At 49.8% G+C, this 21304-nt stretch overlaps 2 protein-coding genes across 2 annotated transcripts; one reads left to right on the forward strand and one right to left on the reverse strand.

Annotated features, from left to right (window-relative positions):
- The first annotated feature begins 1897 nt into the window (after positions 1–1897).
- Guca1a (guanylate cyclase activator 1A) lies at positions 1898–8922 on the forward strand. The gene is made up of 4 exons (XM_015487930.2): positions 1898–2115; positions 7705–7854; positions 8172–8265; positions 8754–8922. Exons 1-4 carry the CDS (start codon positions 1915–1917, stop codon positions 8915–8917), a joined length of 609 nt encoding a protein of 202 aa, XP_015343416.1. The 5' UTR covers positions 1898–1914; the 3' UTR covers positions 8918–8922.
- A 1949-nt stretch (positions 8923–10871) lies between these two features.
- Positions 10872–20674, reverse strand: Guca1b (guanylate cyclase activator 1B). The gene is made up of 4 exons (XM_015487728.2): positions 20147–20674; positions 14388–14537; positions 12865–12985; positions 10872–12155 (listed from the first exon to the last, which is right to left on the reverse strand). The coding sequence occupies exons 1-4, from the start codon at positions 20351–20353 to the stop codon at positions 12028–12030; spliced, it is 606 nt and encodes a 201-aa protein (XP_015343214.1). The 5' UTR covers positions 20354–20674; the 3' UTR covers positions 10872–12027.
- Between the last annotated feature and the right edge of the window lie 630 nt (positions 20675–21304).

The following is a 21304-nucleotide window of genomic DNA, read 5'->3' on the forward strand; positions in this document are numbered from 1 at the left end:
TGTATGAAAAAATGTTCATCATCTTTAGTAATTAGAGAAATGCAAACCAAAACTTCTCTAAGATTTCATCTCATTCCAGTCAGAAAGACAATTATCGAGAATAAGTGTTGGCAAGGATGTGTGGCGGGGAGTTACAATCATACCATACACTGCTAGTGGGACTGCAAATTGGTGCAATCACTATGGAAAGTAGTATGGAGATTTCTCAGAAAATTTGAAATGGATCCAACTCCTCCATTTATACCCAAAGGACTTAAAATCAACATATTACAGGGACACAGCCACATCAATGTTTATAGCAGCTCAATTCACAATAGCTAAGCTATAGAACCAACCTAGATGCCCTTCAACAGATGAATGGATAAGGAAAATGTGGCGTATATACACCATGGAATATTACTCAGCCTTAAAGAAGAATGGAATTATGGCATTTGCAGGTAAATGGATGGAACTAGAGAATATCATGCTAAGTGAAATAAGCCAATCCCCCAAACCCAAAAGCCGAATGTTTTCTCTGATAAGCGGATGCTGATACATAGCGGGGCTGGAGGATAGGGAAGAATAAAGGAAATTTGGTTTGTGTAGAGGAGAGTGAGGGGAGGGGTGGGACTGTGGGGATGGGAAGGAAGGTAGAATGAGACAGATATTAAATACATGTACGATTTCACTACTGGAGTGACTTTGCACCATGTACAGTCAGAGGAATGAGAAGTTGTGCTCCATTTGTGTACAATGTATCAAAATGCATTCTACTGTAAAATAAATTTTAAAAAAAGTTAATTGCCTCAGGTTAAAAAAAAATCCCTTCCTGCAGCCTTGCAGTCTGGGAGGGACCAGGCATGCTGCTGGGGTTCTTGGGAAGGGCTCAGCAAGCCTGGTGTTGCTAAAAAGACTCACAACATTTTGTGCTGTGTTGGAAACTGTACTGTCTTGGTATTAGTCAGAATGGGTTTAGGTTAGCTGCAGTAACAAACTGCCCCCAGAGGGGGCATGCAAAGGAGGGAGGGAAATGAGTTGAAGAGACGGGGGAACTTGCTCTGGAGCATTCCAGGACCACCAGCTAGCACTCCCAGGGTCACCCCGGGAACCAGCACCCAGGGCACGTCCCCCACTCACATGCCCCTGGTAGGCGATGGTGCCCTCTTTCAAGTAGGATGGAGGAGGGGAAGGATGTAACCTCCAGGAATATGAGTGTGGTCAGAGTACGACGTGTGTGCCTGCGTGTGTGTACCAGTACAGGTTAACATAGAAGGGGGTTCCTTTTGACTACTGAGGGTACATCTCAGAAGCCCACAAACTCTGCATCACCCAGGTGATATCATGTATTAGCACATCCGTGGTGTGATCAGACCTCCTCTGCTGTGACAGCCAAGGGCAGTCCACAGCCTGGATAACTGTCCATGGCAGCCCATCGAGGGCCCATCGTTAGCCTTGCTTTGGAAGATAAGATGAACCGGTCCATCTTATATGGATGCCAGTTCCTTGTCTGAGGATGGGATCCAAGGACAGTGTGAACCCATTAAAGCAGAATATGAAGGGCACTGAGGTCATAGAATCAGAGCAGCCACTGACCTGTCACCCACTGGATCGTGATAAGAGAGGATTAGGAGACTGCAAACTAGGTAAGAAAATCCTCTCACCTACAGCTCAAGGCTATAATCCTGGGCCTCTGCTTCTCTAAGCTTTGTTCTGTTTCCACTCCTCCTCCCATAGGCTGCAAGGGTTTGTGGGGGATGTCCCCTCGCTCTGGGTGCCGGCCGTGCCCATTTCCTCTCTGCTCCCTCCTCTTGCTCTGACCTGGAGCACTCAGGCCCGTGAGGCAGGAGGGCCAGCTGCAGGAGGCCAGGCCTCTCGGGTGCAGGGGTAGCGGGGCACAGGACCACCTTGGGCATCGGCCTTCTGCAGGCCTGGGCCATGGGCAACGTGGTGGAGGGTAAGTCTGTGGAGGAGCTGAGCAGCACCGAGTGCCACCAGTGGTATAAGAAGTTCATGACCGAGTGTCCCTCTGGCCAGCTCACCCTCTACGAGTTCCGCCAGTTCTTCGGCCTCAAGAACCTGAGCCCCTGGGCCAGCAAGTACGTGGAGCAGATGTTCGAGACCTTTGACTTCAACAAGGTGGGCAGGGGCCATGGGGGTGAGGTCCCCAGCCTTCCATACCTCTGGAGGCCTTAGCAATCTGGGGGCAACTAAGAGCAATGGGAGGAGAGTAAAAGTGTCCCCTGGGAGAGTGGCTTCATATGCAGTGGTTGTGATTTGGGAGGAGGACATTCCACATCCAAGGAGGATCAAGCACCTACTTTATGGTTCATGTTTGCAGTACTAGGGATGGAGCTCAGTACTCTACTACTGAGCAACATCCCCAGCCCTCTTTAGTTTTCATTTTGAGACAGGGTCTCACTAAAGTTGCTGAGGCTGGCCTCAATCTTGGGATCCTCCTGTCTCAGCCTCCTGAGTTGGTGGGATTACAGGCATGCACCACCACATCTGTCTAAGCACCTACTTTGTACCAGGTCCTAAGGGCCCAGAAATGAATGAGACCCTGTCCCTGCCCTTGCTTTCTAGGGGGAAGACAGAGAGGCCCACAAATTAGCCAAATCAGAGGCAGAATCTAGTGGCTTTCTCTGCCTCTTCAGCACACTGAACAGCTCGGTTGCTGCCCAAATAGGGGTGAACACTTCCAAGGGAGTCGCTGAGCACCCACTTGGGACTGGTGCAAAGATGCCTAGATGCTCAGGAGGATGTGGGAAGAGGTGACAGCAGAGGGCAGGATGGGCTGGGCTGGGCAGATCCACCCTACCCGGCTCACCCATGGTGTTCTGTGGATACTAGGCCTGGCAGTGGGCAGGGTGGCCTGATCACTGGGGACAAAGTCATATCCAGCCCCAAAGTACCCAGTGACATCAGCCCATCTTTTCTGAAGTGACTCTGAATGTCCGAGTGGTGGTCAAATTGCATGTTTCTCCAAGCAACGCCTGGATGCTCTGGTGAGGACTTCCTGCGAAGCCCAGGGGGCCAGGAAGAGGGGAGTCTGAGCCTCTGGGTTTCGTCCACTGGGTGACCTGGAGCCAGTCTCTCCCTTCTTGGCTCATTCACCCAGATCTGCCATGGAGGGTGGGGACATTGGTGAAGGTGTTGGTTGGATTCCGGTAGAAAATCTTCTTTTATTTGGGACAATTCGGTCAGGTGTAGTGGTGGAAGCATCCAAACCCACAGATTCGGTACCTACCCTGCGGGCCCCCTCTGCTGACTCCCACCCTGGCCGGCTCCTCCCTTGAAAGGTGAGGTTGCAATGATGCATGGCCCCGGGGCCCGATCAACAGGCCTGGGAGAGGCTGCCCTTGCTGCCTGGGGGGTTCAAACTGGGGTTTCTAGGGAAAGCTGGGGCTTGGCAGCTATTTAAAACTCACTAATATGTGGGGATAAGGGGCCAAAGCAGATTAGGGGCTTTGAGACTCTGCCTCAAGGCGCAGTATCCTGTGCCTGCGGGTTTTCCTGATGGGGAGCAGGGAGCAGAGTCCTGGGTGGTGGCACAGAGACTAGGAGAGATGCAGACATCACGCTGGCCCCACGGAATGCCCCAGAGGAAGCAGCAGACAGTCCTGAACAGGAGTGGCGGGGGCAGGAAGTCAGAGGTTGAGCTCCACCACCCTACCCCTGAGCACCCCAAATTATCTCATCCTGTCGCCTGCTAAGGAAACCCTCTGGGTGAAGACATAACTGCAGAAAGACCCCCCCAACTCACACATACGGCACCAGGGAGGGACAACCCGTCACCCTGGATTTACCCATGAGTCTAATGCCTTCTCTTCAAGTGTAGTCACATACCAGCGCCATCTCTATTGTCCCATCGAAAGTAAATCAATTTCTGGTTTCTACCAAATCTGGCCTGTTCAGATGCCACACACATGGCCTTTGTGTTGCTGTGACCCTCTAGAACCCTGCTTAGCTCACAACTTTCTCTGCTATGAGTCTCTGCTCAACATGTGCCCTGATCTCCTGGTTTAAACCTAATTAAAACGGGGTCTGGCCAGGCCACACTTATAATCCCAGCCGTTTAGGAGGCTGAGGCAGGAGGATTGCGAGTTCAAAGCCAGTCTTAGCTATAGTGAGGCACTAAGCAACTCAGTGAGACCCTGTCTCTAAATAAAATACAAAATAGGGTTGGGAATGTGGCTCAGTGGTCGAGTGCCCCTGAGTTCAATCGCTGCACCCACCCCCCCAAAAAAGAGAATAACTGGATCTGGCCCCTGCTTCCATATTTCCCAGTTCCCACTTTCCTGCCAAAGCTCTTCTCATCTTTTAGTACCAGACATTAAATACCATTTAGCCACTATGGTATTATCTGTCTCTCCTGCTGGAGCGTGAACTCTATGAACCCCTTTACTTCTTTCCCAGCACCTAAGACACTATCTGGAACATAGTAGGTGCTTCATAAATATTGGTTGCATGTTTAAAGTTATATACAAAAATCATGATATTAAGGGTTACTTATATACCTTATGACATTAATTTAACTGTGTTATTATTTTGTTAACACCGACATCTCTCCTCCACCCCCATAGAACAAAGTCCTGGGCTACACTGTCTTGACTCGTGGGCATCAGCAGGGTGCCGTTTAGACTGACCAGGAAGTGAGACAGAGCACTAGGAACTATTCATGCAGAGAGGAGTTAAAACACGGATGTTAATTGATAACCCGAGGGCCTGTTTTTGTAAATGAAGTTTTATTAGAACACAGCACACTCATTTATTTAAGAATTATGTCTGTCTTCATGCCAAAATGACAGAGGCTGTTTGGCCACAAAGCTAAATATCAACTCTCTGTCCCTTGACAGAAATAGTGTGTCAGTCCCTGGATGAGAAGACGGCTGCACCTCAGGGCATCGCACCAGATGCACAAGGATGAGGGGTGCAGCCGTGTGAATGCAGCGGGTGACTGGGGACAAGCATATGCCTTGCTTATTGCACATCTTGCCTGGCCCTGGTTGTGCCTGGTGACCACACAGATGCATGCAGATGGAGGTGAACACATCTGAGCACCAGTGTAGGATTTAGGAGACTCAAGGCGTTGCCATTCCATCAGCTAATGGCTCTTGACTTCATCTTCTCATCTGAAATGGGGACAAAAAATATCCAGCTCCAGGAGCACCTGTGAGATTAAATGAGCAAAGGAATAAAGCACTGAGCACAGGAACATTGCTGTGGTGTTAGCGCACTCAGGCCATCCCACAACCTCAAAAGCACATGTTGTCATTCTCCTCTTAGGGCTGAGGAAACAGACTCAAGGAGGCCAGGCAACCTGGGAAAGCTCACCCTTCTCCTAAGAGGTGGCTTAGGTCTTTTTGGCACAAAAATCATGTATCTTCCATTACCCCTTGTAGCCATCGTCATCATCATCATCATCATCGGCAGGACTAGGGATTGAACCCAGGGGTGTCCTGCCACTGGGCTCCATTCCCAGCCCTTCTTATTTTACTTTCAGACCCAGTCTCACTAAGTTGCCCAGACTGGCCTTGAACTTGCCATCCTCCTGCCTCAGCCTCTCAAATTGCAGGGATTACAGGCGCGGGCCGCCATGCCAGGCTCATTATTATTATTTTTAATTACAAAAGTAATTAAAGTAATTAAAGCTCGTTGTAAAAATTCCCAGCAATACAGAAACTTAAACATTGAAAGCAAAAATATCCTCCCCCATGGGAAAAAAAGTTTTCTTGCTGATCCAAGATGGTGTCGTAGAGACCTGGCTCCATTCTGACAACAACCCTGGGAGTCTGGGTGAGCAGTCCGAGTGAGCTCAGGTGTGTGTGAAAGCCCTTGAAGTGCCTTAAAGAAAAATGAAATTATTTGCAGGAAAACAGCTGGAACGTGAGAACATTATGTTAAGCTTAACTCAGAAGGTCAAGGGTCATATGTTTTCTCCCACATGTGAAAGCAAGAGAGGAAAAAGAACAAGAAAGGTCTCAGATGGGGGGGGAGTATCTCATGAAAATGGAAGGGAGATCAGCAGAATAGAGAAAAGAGACCAGGGGGAGGGGGAGGGGAGGGAAGGGAGAGCGGACAGCCTGGGGAAGGATATTAGCTACATTTCATTATTAGGCCAAGTGCACGTACAGACATGGAACAATGAATCCCACCATTATGTATGACTATAAGGCACCAAGGGAAAAAGTAGGGGGAAAAGAAAGCCCATGGACATGGTGAAGAACCACAGAGATATTCACTACAACCCTGATCCGCATGGCGGGGCTCCGAGTGAGGAAGGCCTTGCTTAAGGCCAAAGGCCAGCACAGACCAGATCTTAGAGGTCATCAGTCCTGGCTCTCCACCTCCCCGTCAGACTCCCCTTAACGGCTTTCAGTGACTATGGCACCAGGTGGCCCTTCCTGAGGCAGCTCTGCTTGTCAAGGGTTCTTAGGGTTACCCCAGCTCCAGCTCTCCCATTAAGTCCTGGTTCCACTCGGCTGTGAGTAATGGAGGACCCGGGTTGAACTCCAAGTCCCTGAGTTCTGCCTCAGTGCTTCCTCCCCTGCCTTGTTCAGCCTTTCTGTAACCTGTCGGCTTTCCTCTCCCAGCCTCACTCATTTTGGAGGCTGTGGGGAGGGACAGAGTGGCAGGAACAGGCAGAAATGGCAACTGGTGAACATTTAGGGGGCCCTGGAGAAATGTCCTTCAAGAATGCCTTGTGCCACCCTTCTCCATGGTCAACCCTCCTCACAAGACAGTGGGGGCATCACCTCCCCTGTCCTGCCCTAGCAGAGTTGGGGTGATTCCATACTGTCCAGATGTGTTGCTGCTGAATAGATATCATGATGAAATAGTGATCCCTTTATAATAATGGCACTAATCATAATAACAGTATTTACTGAGTGCTTACTATGGACCAGGCAGTGTTGAGTGCTTTTACATGCACGAACTCATTTAATCCCATAGAATTAGGTCCGGTTCTAACTTTTACAGGTGAAGAAATCGAGGGCCATATCAAGGACCACATTAAGCCCTTAGTCTCAGATTCAGCTTAGACGGGGGGTGGGGTGGGGGGGGTGGAGCCAAGATTCAAACCAGCACCCATAACACTGCACTATCAAGAAGGGGTGTGTATTTTACCGAGCTTTGAATCCTCACAGTCTATCAGAACACACAGCCGGTGCTCAATGAAGTAGGAAGCATCCAGCTGAGAACGAGAAAGGTGCTCCTTGCCTCCCTGTCTGGCTACTGCCCTTACCCCAGCTCCTATCTCCAAAACACTCTCTGGTCCCTGGGTGCGTTCTTCCCGCTCCCACCTACCTACTTCTCTCCTGTGCCCAATGGCCAGCACAGACCAGATCTCAGAGGTCATCAGTCCTGGCTCTTCACCTCCCCGTCAGACTCCCCTTAAGACTCATGTTTGAGAACCAAATGGAAGCAGCTAGTGACAACTAAAATTAAAATGACTGTGAAGGAGAGTGTCAGCTCGTCACACCCAGTGGGTGTTGGTTTATCGGATTTGATCGGCAGTCTCTGGGGCAGGAAGGGTGGGCTATGCCTGGCTACCAGGAGGGTAGGAGAGTGGTGGCGCCAAGGGAGAATAGCTTGGAGGGGACAGGGCAGGCACCCTGGCCTCCCTTCGGCACTTCCAGTGGCGAAACCCTGGCTGAGATGGGCGTGGGCGTGGCCCAGATTGGGGGCGTGGCCCAGGTGGGCTCACAGCCCTGCGCGCTCTCGCAGGACGGCTACATTGACTTCATGGAGTACGTGGCGGCGCTCAGCCTCGTCCTCAAGGGGAAGGTGGAACAGAAGTTGCGCTGGTACTTCAAGCTCTACGACGTCGACGGCAATGGCTGCATCGACAGGGAGGAGCTGCTCACCATCATCCAGGTAACTCCAGGTGCAGAGGGCTGGGCCAGGGGCGTGGACAGCGGGACCCTGAGCTGAGAGCTCGGGGAAGGATCCACAATCTCAGGATAGAGACCGAATTTGGGACTCAGGGTCCGGGCGATAGTTCTGACCCTCACCAACTGCGTGACCTAGGCTGTGTCGTCTCCCTTCCACTCTTAAGTCCCAGATCTGTCTTGAGGCCCAGGGCACCATCGCCTCCGCTCTCCACAGCTGTTGGGAGCCAGAAAAGCTCTTACTGTCCCCACCACTGAGATAGAATTAGGATGGGACTTTCACTGCTGCCTTTTCCCTCTCAGGCCATTCGAACTATTAACCCCTGGAGCGACACGACCATGACTGCAGAGGAGTTCACAGACACCGTGTTCACCAAGATTGACGTCAATGGGGATGGTGAGGAGGCCAAGGAGGGACTCCCCCAGGGAGGGGTCCCAGGGATAGGAAGTCACCAGGTAAAAGGAGCAGGAGGGGAGGAAGAGGCACAAAGGTCCCTCTGCAGGTCACCTCCTCCATCCTTCTCTGCCCCAGCCACAGAATTAGCTCTTAGGGATCCCTGGACCACACTTTCTGGACTGTCTCTGACCCTGCCCCTTGCAAGAACTCTGCTCTGGCTCTGCTGGGGTGCACACCTGTAATCCCAGAGATTTGAGAGATTGAGGCAGGACGATGGCAAGTTCGAGGCCAGCCGAGGCAATTTAGGAGACCCTGTCTCAACAGCAAATTTAAAAAAATAAATAAAATGAAAACACAAAGGGCAGTAGCTCAGTGTAGAGCGCCCCTGGGTTCCATCCCCATACCAGGGGAGGAAAATCCAGCTCTAGGCCCTGGCCAAGCAGACGCGGACACCCTTCCCACGGGGAATCCCTTTCTTTGTACCCCAGGGGAACTCTCCCTGGAGGAGTTCATGGAGGGCGTCCAGAAGGACCAGGAGCTCCTGGACACGCTGACACGAAGCCTGGACCTCACCGGCATTGTGCGCAGGCTCCAGACCGGCGAGCCGGATGACGATGTCCCTGGCAAGGACGCCACCGAGGCCGCCGGCTGAGCCGCGTCCAGCTGCTGCTGTCCGGGGGCCGGGGCTACACGGTGGTGCCTGGCGTCGCTGTTGTGCTTGTCTTAATATTATATGGGGTCTCCCGAATCCAAAGGCTCGGCTCACCTCTTTGGGGTCCAGGGTGGCAGCAGGAGGGGAGGAGGGGCAGAATTGGGATTCCAGAGTGAAAATGGTTCCTGCCCCCTTCCGGGAGACTCAGCTGTTGGTGATACTCTCTGATGCCCTGAGATTCCTCCCTCGCCCCTTTGGGGCTCCTCACCCAGCTTTTCCCAGTGTCCCCACTGCATTTCTCCAGTCCACAGTGGAAGCTCTGAGCCCAAGCAGAGGTTTCTTGGGTCTCTGATGGAATTCTACAGATCTATCTGAGTGCCGAGATGGCAGCCTGACCCAGACCCTGGAACCTATTTGTGTGGTTTGTGTTAATTCTTTCCTCCCTTCGACAAGCCTTTATTGAGCATCTACTGTGTATTGACACTAAACATTAGATGAACAAAGAAGTCAATTCTCATCCTCAAAGAACTCATAAGCTCGTGGGAGACACATAGACCAGCATCATTGTAATAAAATTGGCAAAGAAAAGTTATAAAGTAAGGGACCTCTGTAGGAGTTTGACTCAGAGTCAGTATCACAGTGCTGACCTTTGGCTTTGAAAGAGGGCTTGGAGGTTGCCCATGAAGAAGGTGATATGTGTGGGGAGGTCTGGGTGCATTCTCTGTGATGTATGTGCCCCACGTAGGGGCTCTTCTTAGATGTAAGTGGAGGTACTCTTTAAGAGTTAAATTTTAGCTGGATGCAGTGATGCATCCCTGTCATCCCAGCAACACAGGAGGACTATCTCAGTAATTTTAGCAAGACCTTCAGCAATTTAGTGAGACCCTGTCTCAAAATAAAAAATTAAAAGGGCTGGGGATGTAGCTCAGTGGTAAGCATCTCTGAATACCAAAAAAAAAAAAAAAACATGTGGAGCCACACAGTTCCCCACAGGTCTGCAACTCACTGCAAATGACCTGACCATCTGGGTCTACCCTAAATCTTTCTTGCTGCAGTGACACCTGACACCAGTTAGGAAGTGGGATGATCTGTTACAGGTGGGCCTGGACCTGATTCTTTGCATACTGCATCTTTAAGCATCCTCAAATCAGAGATCTACCCATCCAAAGCAGGTCTGATCAGTTGTGCCCCTGAGTTACAGTTGCCTGGTTGCCACAGAAATCTGGGGAGAGACAAGGGCTAGAATAGTTGTGACCTTTTTCCCAAAATCCTCTTTCTCCTGGGCTTTGAGTCTTCACTTCAGTTGAGCCCAGGGAAGGTGTGGGGAGTATGTAAAATCCTAGGGGTTGGGCTGGGGTTGTGGATCAGTGGCAGAGCACTCGCCTTGCACTATAAGGCACTGGGTTCAATCCTCAGCACCACATAAAAATAAATAAATAAAATAAAGGTGTTGTTTCCATCTACAACATATATATATATATATAAACCTAGGGGTGCAGGGAGAAAACTCAGGGTCAGGGAAATAGAACATTAGGTAGGAGGGTACCATTCCGAGGTAGGGGGACAAGAGGGTGCATTGTGCTCACCCCTGTCCTGCCCCTCCCTTGGATCATCCCAGACAGGAAAGTCAGCCAGGGCCTGAGCAGCAGACACAGAGAGAAGGTGGAGGTCAATGCCAAGGGCATCCTGGGAAAAGAGGGAGCTGACATTGCTGCTCCTTCTCTTGCTGTCTGCCTCTTGGGAAGTCCTGAAGATCAAAGGTATCTATAAATAATTAGGATGACTTTCCCCAGCTTTGTTCATACGTCACCTGCATGATTTGGGGCATGTCTCTCTGTCCCACCTAGTGTATTATTTTTAAGCAGACTTTTTTTTTTTTTTTTTTTTTTTTTTACCTGAAATTGATTTCTAAGGGACATATGAACATCATGTGAAATATCATACCCATAAGCCCTCAGGTTCAATAGGTTTGTTTTATTTTTTTATGCATCAACACACAAGCATGTCTACCCAAGGTAAAGCAAACATGCTTCCAGATCCCACCACAAACCGTCTCACAGGGGTAACACTGCTCAGGGTGCTGGTTTCCACAGTCTGTTCTCAGAGGTGTCTCTGGAGTCTCCAGAGGTAGGAGGGATCTGAGCTCCCCAACCTCCTTCAATTAGAAGGTCTCTCTTTTAGTCTCTACATTAAGGTTGTACAAAAGAGTTGTAAAACAGAAAAGAATGCCACATCTAAAAACACGACAATCTGAAAACTGCTGTCGAATCCAAGCTGCACAAGGTTGGGGAAGAGAAATGGCCTTCTGGAGTCCCATGGCCATTGGAGGCAAAGTCTGGCCTAGAACTTAGGTCCGCAGACCCCTGATTCTCCCCAGAGGGAGAGAGGGTTCTCCGTCTTCTAAAGGAATGAGGGAAGGTCCCTGTTGGGGATGTGGGGGAGAGGTGGAAGGGGTGGATAAAGATGGAGGGTGGGGAAGAGGGTGGGGGAGCAGGGCTGGAGGGCAGCACCAGGCAGGGCTCAAGCAGCCCCTTTAAGCACAGCAGCCTCTACAGCGGAGGACCACAGCCTGCCATCTTATTTTCTGAAGTTTCCCTTGTTAACACCCCTGATGAGGACGCCTGGGGAGGAGGTGGGCAGGGTCCTCCCTGTGGGCCCTCCTCGGGATCCCCACTCCTACCTTCTCTTCAGCTCCAATACCTCCCAGCCCTGCTTCCTTCCATGCTCTCTTCCACTCCGTAAGTGTGGGGTCCTCATTCTGATTTGGTCTATGGGGCCTCCGCTACTCAGGTGGCCCCTGCTTCCAACTGAGAACACCTAGAAATCGGAGGGGCCCCTACAGTCTCCTGGCCAAGGCATATTTTCCCCTGAGCCACCGTGGGGGCAGCTGAGTGCCGTCAGCCCTGCAGACTGGGCTCCGCCCCATCGGCCCCTGCCCACCAGGGAAGGACTATGCCCTTCCTGGCCCCACTCACTCCTGCCCAGGGGGTGCCAGCAAGTCCGCACCAGGGAAAGCGTGGGCAGGAGCAGGCTGGCCCAGGGACTCTCCTGCTACTTTGAAAACTTGGGTGAGCCTGCAGTCTGCCACAGGCCTCCCAGGGCCTGGCCCCTCAGAACATGGCACTTTTCCGTCTCTGCTGAGTGATCCAGCTACTGGGATTCATGTCCATCTGCAGCATCTTCATCACCCACTTGTCACGACGGGCACCGTCCACGAACTCACTCAGGGACAGCCGACCTGAGCACGGGGCAGGAGACATGGTCACTGGGAAGAAGGCAAGACCTGGAGCTGGGGGCAGGACAGAGACCTTCCCTCCTAAGAGGCACCTGCCCCTCTTCTACAGACCAATCTGCAGAATCGAGTCCAGAGCTTGTGGCTGGTCAATGTTCTGATTCTCCAGGAGTCTCCTGGGGCCTAGAAGAGGCTTTCTTGACAAGGGACTGTAGCTTTACTCTTGCGCACAGCACCTCTGAAATGCTGAGCGGTCCCTGAAGACTCTTTCCAAGAGTGTCCCAAGCCAGTTCCCGTGCACAGCGCTGGAGGGCTGGGCCCTGAGCTGCAGGGCCGGGAGCTCAGTGGCCTGAACAGATGCCTCCCTGCCAGGCTCTACTCACCCTCCCATTTGTTCCCCTCAGCCACTCTGGTTGTCTTCACTTTCCAGGTGAGGAAACCGAGGCCAGGCTGAGGGGTTAACCTCCAAAGTTCCTATTCCTTCTGCTCGCTTGCCTGGCCTCCTTTGGTGACTCCCGGGAAGTTTTAATCTCTCACAAACACGTGCGCTGTGTGACGCCCTTTGGTATTTCATGTCGTCCTCTCCTCAGCCAGCTCACCCATGAGAATATCAGCAGTCGGGAAGTGGCATATTGCCACTTGCCACGGCATATGGCCAGAAGGTGGGGATGATGGAGAGCAGGCAGCCCTCCTCCCCGGTAGCTCCACCCCTTACCGTCCGCGTTTTCATCCACCAGGTAGAAGATCCTGTCCACGACCTCCTCGGGTGTGAGCATCTGGCCCTGCTGCTCCGTCTCTGTCTCGATGCGGCAGGCCTTCTTCAGCTTGTAAATCGCCTGCCAGAGAGGAGAGGACTCAGCTGTCCTGCCAGACACCCTGCAAGCCTCCTCTCTACCCACACCCCTCAGTGCCACCTCTGCAGCGCTGGCCCCAGGCCGTGCATCTTAGTGTCACAGGAGCCAGATCTAAGCCAGATCCACCTGTCCGAAACGCCAGTTGTAATACCCCCTGAGGACTTCCTGGCCTCAATCTGCCCTTCCCCGACACCATTTCCATTCCCACTACCATCTGCAGAGGGATGGGATGACTAAGTCATCAACTCACACTCCTATCTACAGAAAAATAAATAGAGATGCAGAGGAGGAAAAAAAATTTAGTGTCATCTCTGTGTGTATAGGTGTCAAATAGTGTGACGGGACTGGAAGCAACCTTCTCCTTTGCCCTGTGTCCTTGCCAATGGGATGACATTTGCAAAGGTACCATGTAAATGCAGAAGAGATGGGAAAACTTGAGGGTCCTCCCTGGTCCCCAGCTGGGTGCTGAGGACAGAGGCTGCATGGTCTTGGTCTCCAAGGCCTCACTGCCCAGTCCAGCACTGGCAGAGCACAGGCCCCACTAAACAGGCCCGGGGGACCTGAGGGGATGCCCTGAAATCCAGCTCCAGTACTTCCTATGTATGAACGTGGGCAGACCAAGAACCTCCAGGAGGCCACTTCCTTCTCTGTAAGCCAGGGCCAGCAACGCCCACCTTATGTAGTTCTGGGGATCCACTGGCTGCCGCAGGAAAAGTGTCGGGAGCCTGTGACACTAGATGCCACCTTTCCTCTTTGATCATTCCTGCTGGTTGTCTATCCGTTTTGTTCGTTTTTTTAAAAGAAAAACTGGTTTTCTCTAAAGCACTTGTTTTTTATTTTATTAATTTCTACTCTCTATTGTTTCCTCTTGTATATTTTCTTTGGATTTAATTTACTCTTTTTTTTTTCCAATTTCTCTAGATGACTTCTTAGATCATTAGTTTTCATCCTTTCTTATTTTTTTCATATAGACATCTTAAGACTATAAATTTCTCTGCAAACCCAGGTGCTCCACATGTTTTGTTATGTCACGTACGACAGGTGTGCGTCCTGATTCAATTCAAACTACTGCGTCTATGTGTGTGTGAGAGACAGACAGAGGGGGAGGTAAAGAGAGAGGGAGAGAGACTAACGTGATTTCTCGGGTCCGTGGAGTATTGGGAAGGGTGTTGCCAAAGTTCCAAACAGAGATTTTTCTACTTAACTCTCGGCCGCTGATTTTCAGCTTGATTTCACTGTGGTCAGAGAACATGTTCTGAATAATTTCAGTGCCTCTTCCCAACCCCACCCAGAGGCGCTCTTCAGCGGGCCCGCTGTGGCCAGCCCTCCTCGCCCCAGCAGTGCCTAGCACCCAGGGAGCCTGCTTCCAGGCAGGGACACCAACCTCCACGATGTCCAGGAGCTCCAGGCGGTCGATGCAGCTGTTGCCGTCCTTGTCGTAGATCTTGAAGGTCCACTTCAGCTTGTGCTCCAGGGAGCCCCTCAGCACGAGGTTCAGGGCCGCCACATACTCCAGGAAGTCGATGGTGTCGTCCTGCACGGGGTGTGGATGCTGCTGAGGCCCCTTCCAGAGGGTGGCTGTGAGCTCTACGCAGGGTGACCCATCCCTAGAGAATCAGGGCTTTCCCTAGTCTCTGCAACCCACATGGCCTCTGCGTCATTGCACATGCTGTTCTCCACCCCCAGACCTTTCCCACTGGCAGTGGTCACCCAATCCTCCCTGTCCCTATGGCTCAGCTCGAAAGTCCCCTCCTCCAGGAAGCCTTCCTTCTTGTACTGCTTGGGCCACAGCCTCTGTGTGGGTCTCTGTCTCTCCCTCCCTCCCTGTTTGCAGGCTCACAGAACCTGCTGTATTCTCCTTAGTTTGGGGCCAACTCTGGCAGCCTCCCCTCCCTCCTGGAGAACAGAGAGGGCTGGTATTGCTTGCGTTTCTTCTCCATGCCTAGCTCAGTGCCACTTGCGCGTAGAATTGAGGTCCTGTACATACTTATGAATCCTGAGCAAATGATCGACTTGATCTGAATTTGGGACTTAAGTAGTTTTGAAAGATCAGGAAGCAGGACTCATTGATATTTCCCCTTGCATGCACATTCACCCCGAGTGCCCGGGAAGGGCAGGCAGTGGCTCCAGTCCCCTCTCAGCTCTAAGCCTAGGTGGACATTACATGGAAGGAAGGGCCTGTACCCCCACTCCATCCAGGAAGGGTAGGAGGAGGTGGAACGCAGTTGGAAATTGGGAACTGGAAGGGGGAGGAGCACAGCCTACTCTATAGATACCCTGACAAAAATGAAACTTCTTGGGACAGAAATGTGACAGCAACCATTATTCCAAAAGTAGTAATCAAGAAACTGGATAAATAGATCCTTGCTTTTCTCCCCCAAATGTGTGTGAGGTGAAGGGCTGGTGGTATGGAGGCCACAGAGGGTTGGCTGGGCCAGGGTGTCAATTATAGGAGCTCACTTATTCCAGAGTTGGGACCACTGCTCTCCAAATGAAAAACCTAAGCCATCAGCTCCCCCGGGAATATCATCATTCACGTGACTTTGGAATCAGGACATCAATGGCTCAGAGCACTTCTGTCCCATTGGGTCAGGCCACTCAGGGAGCCTTAACCAAGGGGTACCCAAGTGGGCAAGGTTTGAGCAACAGGATAAAAATGGCAGAGAATGAGGGAAATAGCAAAAAGACTGAGGAAAAAATAAGAGGAAAGTAACCCTAGGCTGCCTCAACACCAAGGGTTTTATTCAACATATTTTATTTATCATTCCTACAAATACATGGTTCTCCTGGCCCCCCTCCCCATATACTTATCTAATTGGGGTAAAGCTATGTTTGTAATTTTATTTGCTGGATGTCCATTTAACATCTTCTCGTGTTTATAAGAATTATATAAACTATCAATATTTGTGGGGCTTGGGGGTACTGGGCATTCCCTTCTGTGAAACATATTTTTAATATTTTATTTTTAAAAATATGCATTTATTTATTGATTTATAGCAGGGAATAAATCCAGGGGCACTTAACCACTGAGCCACATCTGCAGCCCTTTTTATGTTTTATTTTGAGATAGGGTCTTGCTAAGTTGCTTAGCGCCTTGCCAAGTTGCTCAGGCTGGCTTTGAACTCAAGATCCTCCTGAGTCAGCCTCCTGAGCTGCTGGGATTACAGGTGTATGCCATCATGCCTGGCTCTAATATTTTATATTGCATAGGGAACATTGATGTGTATTTTTTTTTTACATATTTCTGATACTGTCTTTTCTTTCTTCCTTCTTCCACCTGTCCCTCCCTGTACTGAAGGTTGAACCCAGGGGCTCTACTACTTGCCTACATCTCCAGACTTTTTTCTTTTTTTTTATTTTGAGGAAGTACCTTGCTAAATTACCCAGGCTGGCCTGGGAACTTGAGACCCTACTGCCTCTGACTCCTGAGTCACTGTCTAGTAATTTCTTTGGAGTAGATTCTTACGCAGTGGTTATTTATTCTTTTGGAAGGCTATTTTCTTTTGTACTTATTATTTATTAAGCTTACTACAAGCCAAGCACAGTGACGCACGCCTGTAATCCCAGTGGCTTGGGAGGCTGAGGCAGGAGGATCACGAGTTCAAAGCCATCCTCAGCAACAGCAAGGTACTAGGCTACTCGGTGAGACCCTGTCTCTAAGTAAAATACAAAAAAAAGGGTTGGGATGTGACTCAGTGGTTGAGTGCCCCTGAGTTCAATTCCCCCCAAAACTTACTACAAACCAATCCTGTGTTTCTTCTTTAATAAAAATTGAGTATAAAAATCTATTCTCGTTTTTTTTTTTTAATATTTATTTATTTATTTTTTTAGTTTTCGGCAGGCACAACATCTTTGTTTGTATGTGGTGCTGAGGATCGAACCCGGGCCGCACGCATGCCAGGCGAGTGCGCTACCGCTTGAGCCACATCCCCAGCCACTATTCTCGTTTTATAGATGAGAAGTCTGAGACTTGGAGGTGCCCAAGCTACATGTCTCCTCCAGTTCATCAAGTTGGAAAAAAACTTCTGTTCTCCACTCAAAGTTTCTCTCCTTCCTTCTTCCCTTCCTTCCTTCTTTCCTTCCTTCCCTGCTCCCCTCTCTTTTTAATTATTTCTTTCATGGTGCTGGGGATGGAACCTAGGACCCCACACATGCTGGGCAAGCTCTCTATCACCGAGCTACACCCCCAGTAACAAGGTCTAGCAAATGAGTCTGATGTCTAGAGGTACCAAGGAGGGTAAAAACCCCCACAAAATCCAACCCCCGACAAAGTCTCCAGGTTTCTAGATTCTCCCTCATTCTTTGTCCAGAAACTTCTGGTTCCAAACCACCTCTCTCAATGTGAGTCAGTGGAGAGAAGATGATTCATTATTTGCTTCTCAAAGGGGAGGTCACTGCACACCCCAGGACCATTTCTGGGAAGCTTCTAGATGGTGCTAATCTCATCTGTTGTGCACAGACCTAGTCAGCTCCAATTACCCAGAGGCCTGTGAGGGGTGGAAATGTCTCATCTGCTGTGGAGTGGGGTGGGCGTGCCGTCTGCTCTGGGGGATTATATGCCTCATTTCTCTCTGAATTGGCTGTATTTGTGCACCAGCCCTGACCCCAATGCTGTTATACAAGAATCCCAAGTGACGTTCAGCTTTCCCCCTCTCTTTCCTTCCATCCCAGGGTGTCACAAGGCTAATTCTGGAGAGAGAGAAGAGAGTCGCAAGGGAGTAGAGGGGCAGAGACAGGGTATATCTATAGCTCTGTCTCCACCAAACCCATTTCATCACCCTGGATTTGGACATGTGAGATGGATCTTTGAATTCTTTTCATAATTTTTGTTCTAAAAATCTCAGACCAGTCAGGCACGCTGGTGCACGCCTGTAATCCCAGCAGCTTGGGAGATTGGGGTGGGAGGGTTTCAAGTTCAAAGCCAGCCTCAGCAACTTAGTGAGGTCCTAGCAACTCAGTGAGACCCTGTATCTAAATAAAAAACACAAAAAAGGGCTGGGGATGTGGCTCAGTGGTTAAGCTCCCCTGAGTTCAATCCCCTGACACACACACAAATAAAATAAAAATAAAAATCTCAGACCAATTGTCCAGAAATAAAACTCTGATATCAAGATTCTGCTGAAGAGCTGGGTGGAGCTCAGTGGTGGAGCACTTGTCTAGAGTGCAGGGGCCTTGGGTACCATCCCCAACATAGGGCAAAAATGATTGTGCTAAGGCAGGGGATGGTAGGTTTAGAGACAGAGACTACATGGGAGAGAAAGAAGGCTCAGTCCCTGACAGAGGAGCTCAACACCTTCCAGGGAAGCTCTTCCTTACAGCAAGATGCTAACTACTAAAGAAGGATGGTGGAGTCAGAAAAATATCAACAGATGCCCAAACTGGTAGATGATGATTTGATGAGCAATACTATATTTGCTGTCTCCAGGGAGATCCCGACAAGATACTTATTAATTGCAAAGAAAATACAGTAACTACCGTGGAGAAACCAGAAAGACACCATCTCCACCAAAAGCTTGAAGTTATTTCAGTCATGGGTTGAATCAACATCATGTACCCCATATGAAGCCCTGAGAGGGCCATGACATCACACCCATGGCCTTTTTTACTGGAATCTGAATCTCATGAGGAAATACTAGACAAACCTGAATTGTCAGATCCTCTACAAAATAATTAGGGCTAAAGCCTTAAAAAATGTCAAGCTCAATTAAAACAAAGGCTGAGATTGAAGCTTCCAAATTAAAAGAGACATGTCAGATAAATGCAGTGTGTGATCAGACCAAAAAAAAAAAAAAGAAGAAGAAGAAGAAGTCGGGCATGGTGGCACATGCCTATAATCCCAGCAGTTTGGGAGGCTGAGGCAGGAGGATTGCGAGTTCAAAGCTAGCCTCAGTAAAAGCAAGGTGCTAAGCAATTCAGTGAGACCCTGTCTTTAAATAAAAATACAGAATAGGACTGGGGATGTGACTCAGTGGTTGAGTGCTTCTGAATTCAATCCCCAGTACCAAGAGAAAAGAAAGAAAGAAAGAAAGAAAGAAAGAAAGAAAGAAAGAAAGAAAGAAAGAAAGAAAGAAAGAAAGAAAAGAGGGGGTTGTGGCTCAGCGGTAGAGCACTAGCCTTGTACGTGTGGGACCCTGGGTTGGATCCTCAGCACCACGTAAAAATAAGTAAGTGAAATAAAGGTATTGTGTCCTACTACAACTAAAAAATAAATATTAAAAAAGAAAAGAAGTTATAAAATTTTAATTTTAACCAAACTTGAATATGGATGATTATTAGACAATAGAAATTCAATGTTGAAACTTCCAGATTTATTTTTTTGGTGGGCAGTATTGGGGATTGAACCCAGGGGCGCTCTATCACTGAGCTATATTCCCAGCCCTCTTTATTTTTTATTTTTACACAGGGTCTTGCTAAATACCCAGGCTCGCCTGGAGCTAGTAAACCTCTCACCTCTGCTGGGATTTCAGGCGTGTGCCACTGCACCCGGGTGATCAAATTGAATTTTAAAATTAAATTCCTACATGTGTATACAAAATTTAGCTATCTTCTTAGCTGCCAGTGCCATTGAAGAGCTTAAAGAAGCCCTGGGTTTGGATGGCTTCATGAGACCCTCCATGACCTGGAGAGTGGAAAAGGACTTTGCCCAGGGATCCAGCCACTCTCCCGAGTGGCTATAGCCTCCTCTAGCACCCATGACAGGGAAGACCTGGCCAGCCTCAGTTCACAGGACCCCAGCAAGGGGCAGCTCACGGTGTGTGCTAAGACATCTTGTCCCATTTGGGACATCTGCTTAGCTCCTTGGGTTTAGACAGAGAGGGGCTCTGGCAGGTGTCAAAACCTTAGGTCCTTAGGCTATAGAGCCTCATCCAAAAACACACAAAGATAAGCCCTGGACGGTCAGACACCTTCAGGTCTCAGAAACAAGATGCAGACAGCATAGGATAAATGCTGAGAGAAAGGCAGGAAAGACAGAGGGAAAGGGACAGAATAATGGGGAGAGAATAAAAGAATTTGAGGGAATTGAGACTGAGGAAGAGCAGAGGGCTCGGGGGTTTAGGGGTTATCCCAGAGGATGCATCTTGGTCAAGGATGCCAAGGGTGCCAGCTGGACCGGCCACAGGTCCTCCCTCTAGGCGGTCTTACCCCATTCTTATCGAAGGCTCTGAACATGCCCTCTACGTATTGGGTGGCCTCCTCATTGTCTGTGACCTTGAAGAAGCGTTTGAACTCGTGCATGAAGAGGGTGCCACTGGGGCACTCCATCACAAACTTCTTGTACCACTCCTGGAGCTCGGCCACGTCCATCTCCCCAGACGTCTCCACCTCCTCCCAGCTGAACTGCTGCCCCATCTTGCCCTGAGGAATGTCAGGGGGTAAAGGTCTGTGTCTTCTCTTGGGCCTCTGCTGACTGATTCCCTAGGCTAGGGCTCTCTTCCTCCCTCTCCTTTACTTGACCAGCCTATTCATAGTCTCCCGGGTAACTGAACATGATGGACAGGGTAGGGCTGACAGCCTGGCGGGGCAGGCCCAGACCAGCTAAGCTGCCCTAAGACCATTAAAAGATTCTTCTGGAAGGTTTGACCTCCAGTCTGCTAAGCCCCCTCAGCCCCACCCCTCTTGTTAGTTCTGCTAACCAAGCACCTAGGCTGACCCAAGAGGACCCAGAAATAAAAGAAGGGAAGAAACAGGAAGATGTAGGTGGGAGAGAGATGACAGGCTGGCATGCTCCCATCTCATATACCCTGCCTTCCTTTTTAATTTGGTACAGCAAGGCTCAGAGAGGCCCATCTTGGAGATACAGAAGACTCTAAAATCCAAAGAGGAAGGAAGACCAACTTCTAGCCCTTAGAATAGAACCTTCTGGTGATCTGGTCTCGTCCTTCCATGTGATCTGCAGAATCTGTGGTGGAAAGGGTTCCAGGGGAGCAGCTGTCCTCAGCACACTAGGGGCCGTTCCCTTACAGATCAGGCCTGAGTCTTGGAAGTTTTTCATTTTCTAGTTCAAAATACAAATGCTTCCCTCTAACCCACCCAATCCTTTCTGACATTCCCTCCAAAGTTCTAACATAGGAGAAGGATCTTGGGGAATGGCCACAATACCTTTGAAGGCTCTCACTTTTATAGTAAAGGTCATGTAATCTGCTTTGGATCAATTATATACGCATGCTTATTTTTTAGTTGTAGTTGGACACAATACTTTTGTTTTATTTATTTATCTTTATGTGGTGCTGAGGAGTGAACCCAGGACCTTGCACATGCAAGGTGAGCGTTCTACCACTGAGCCACCACTCCAGCCCTGCA

Source organism: Marmota marmota, unplaced genomic scaffold (assembly GCF_001458135.2).
Source record: "Marmota marmota marmota unplaced genomic scaffold, marMar, whole genome shotgun sequence".
NCBI lineage: Eukaryota > Metazoa > Chordata > Mammalia > Rodentia > Sciuridae > Marmota > Marmota marmota.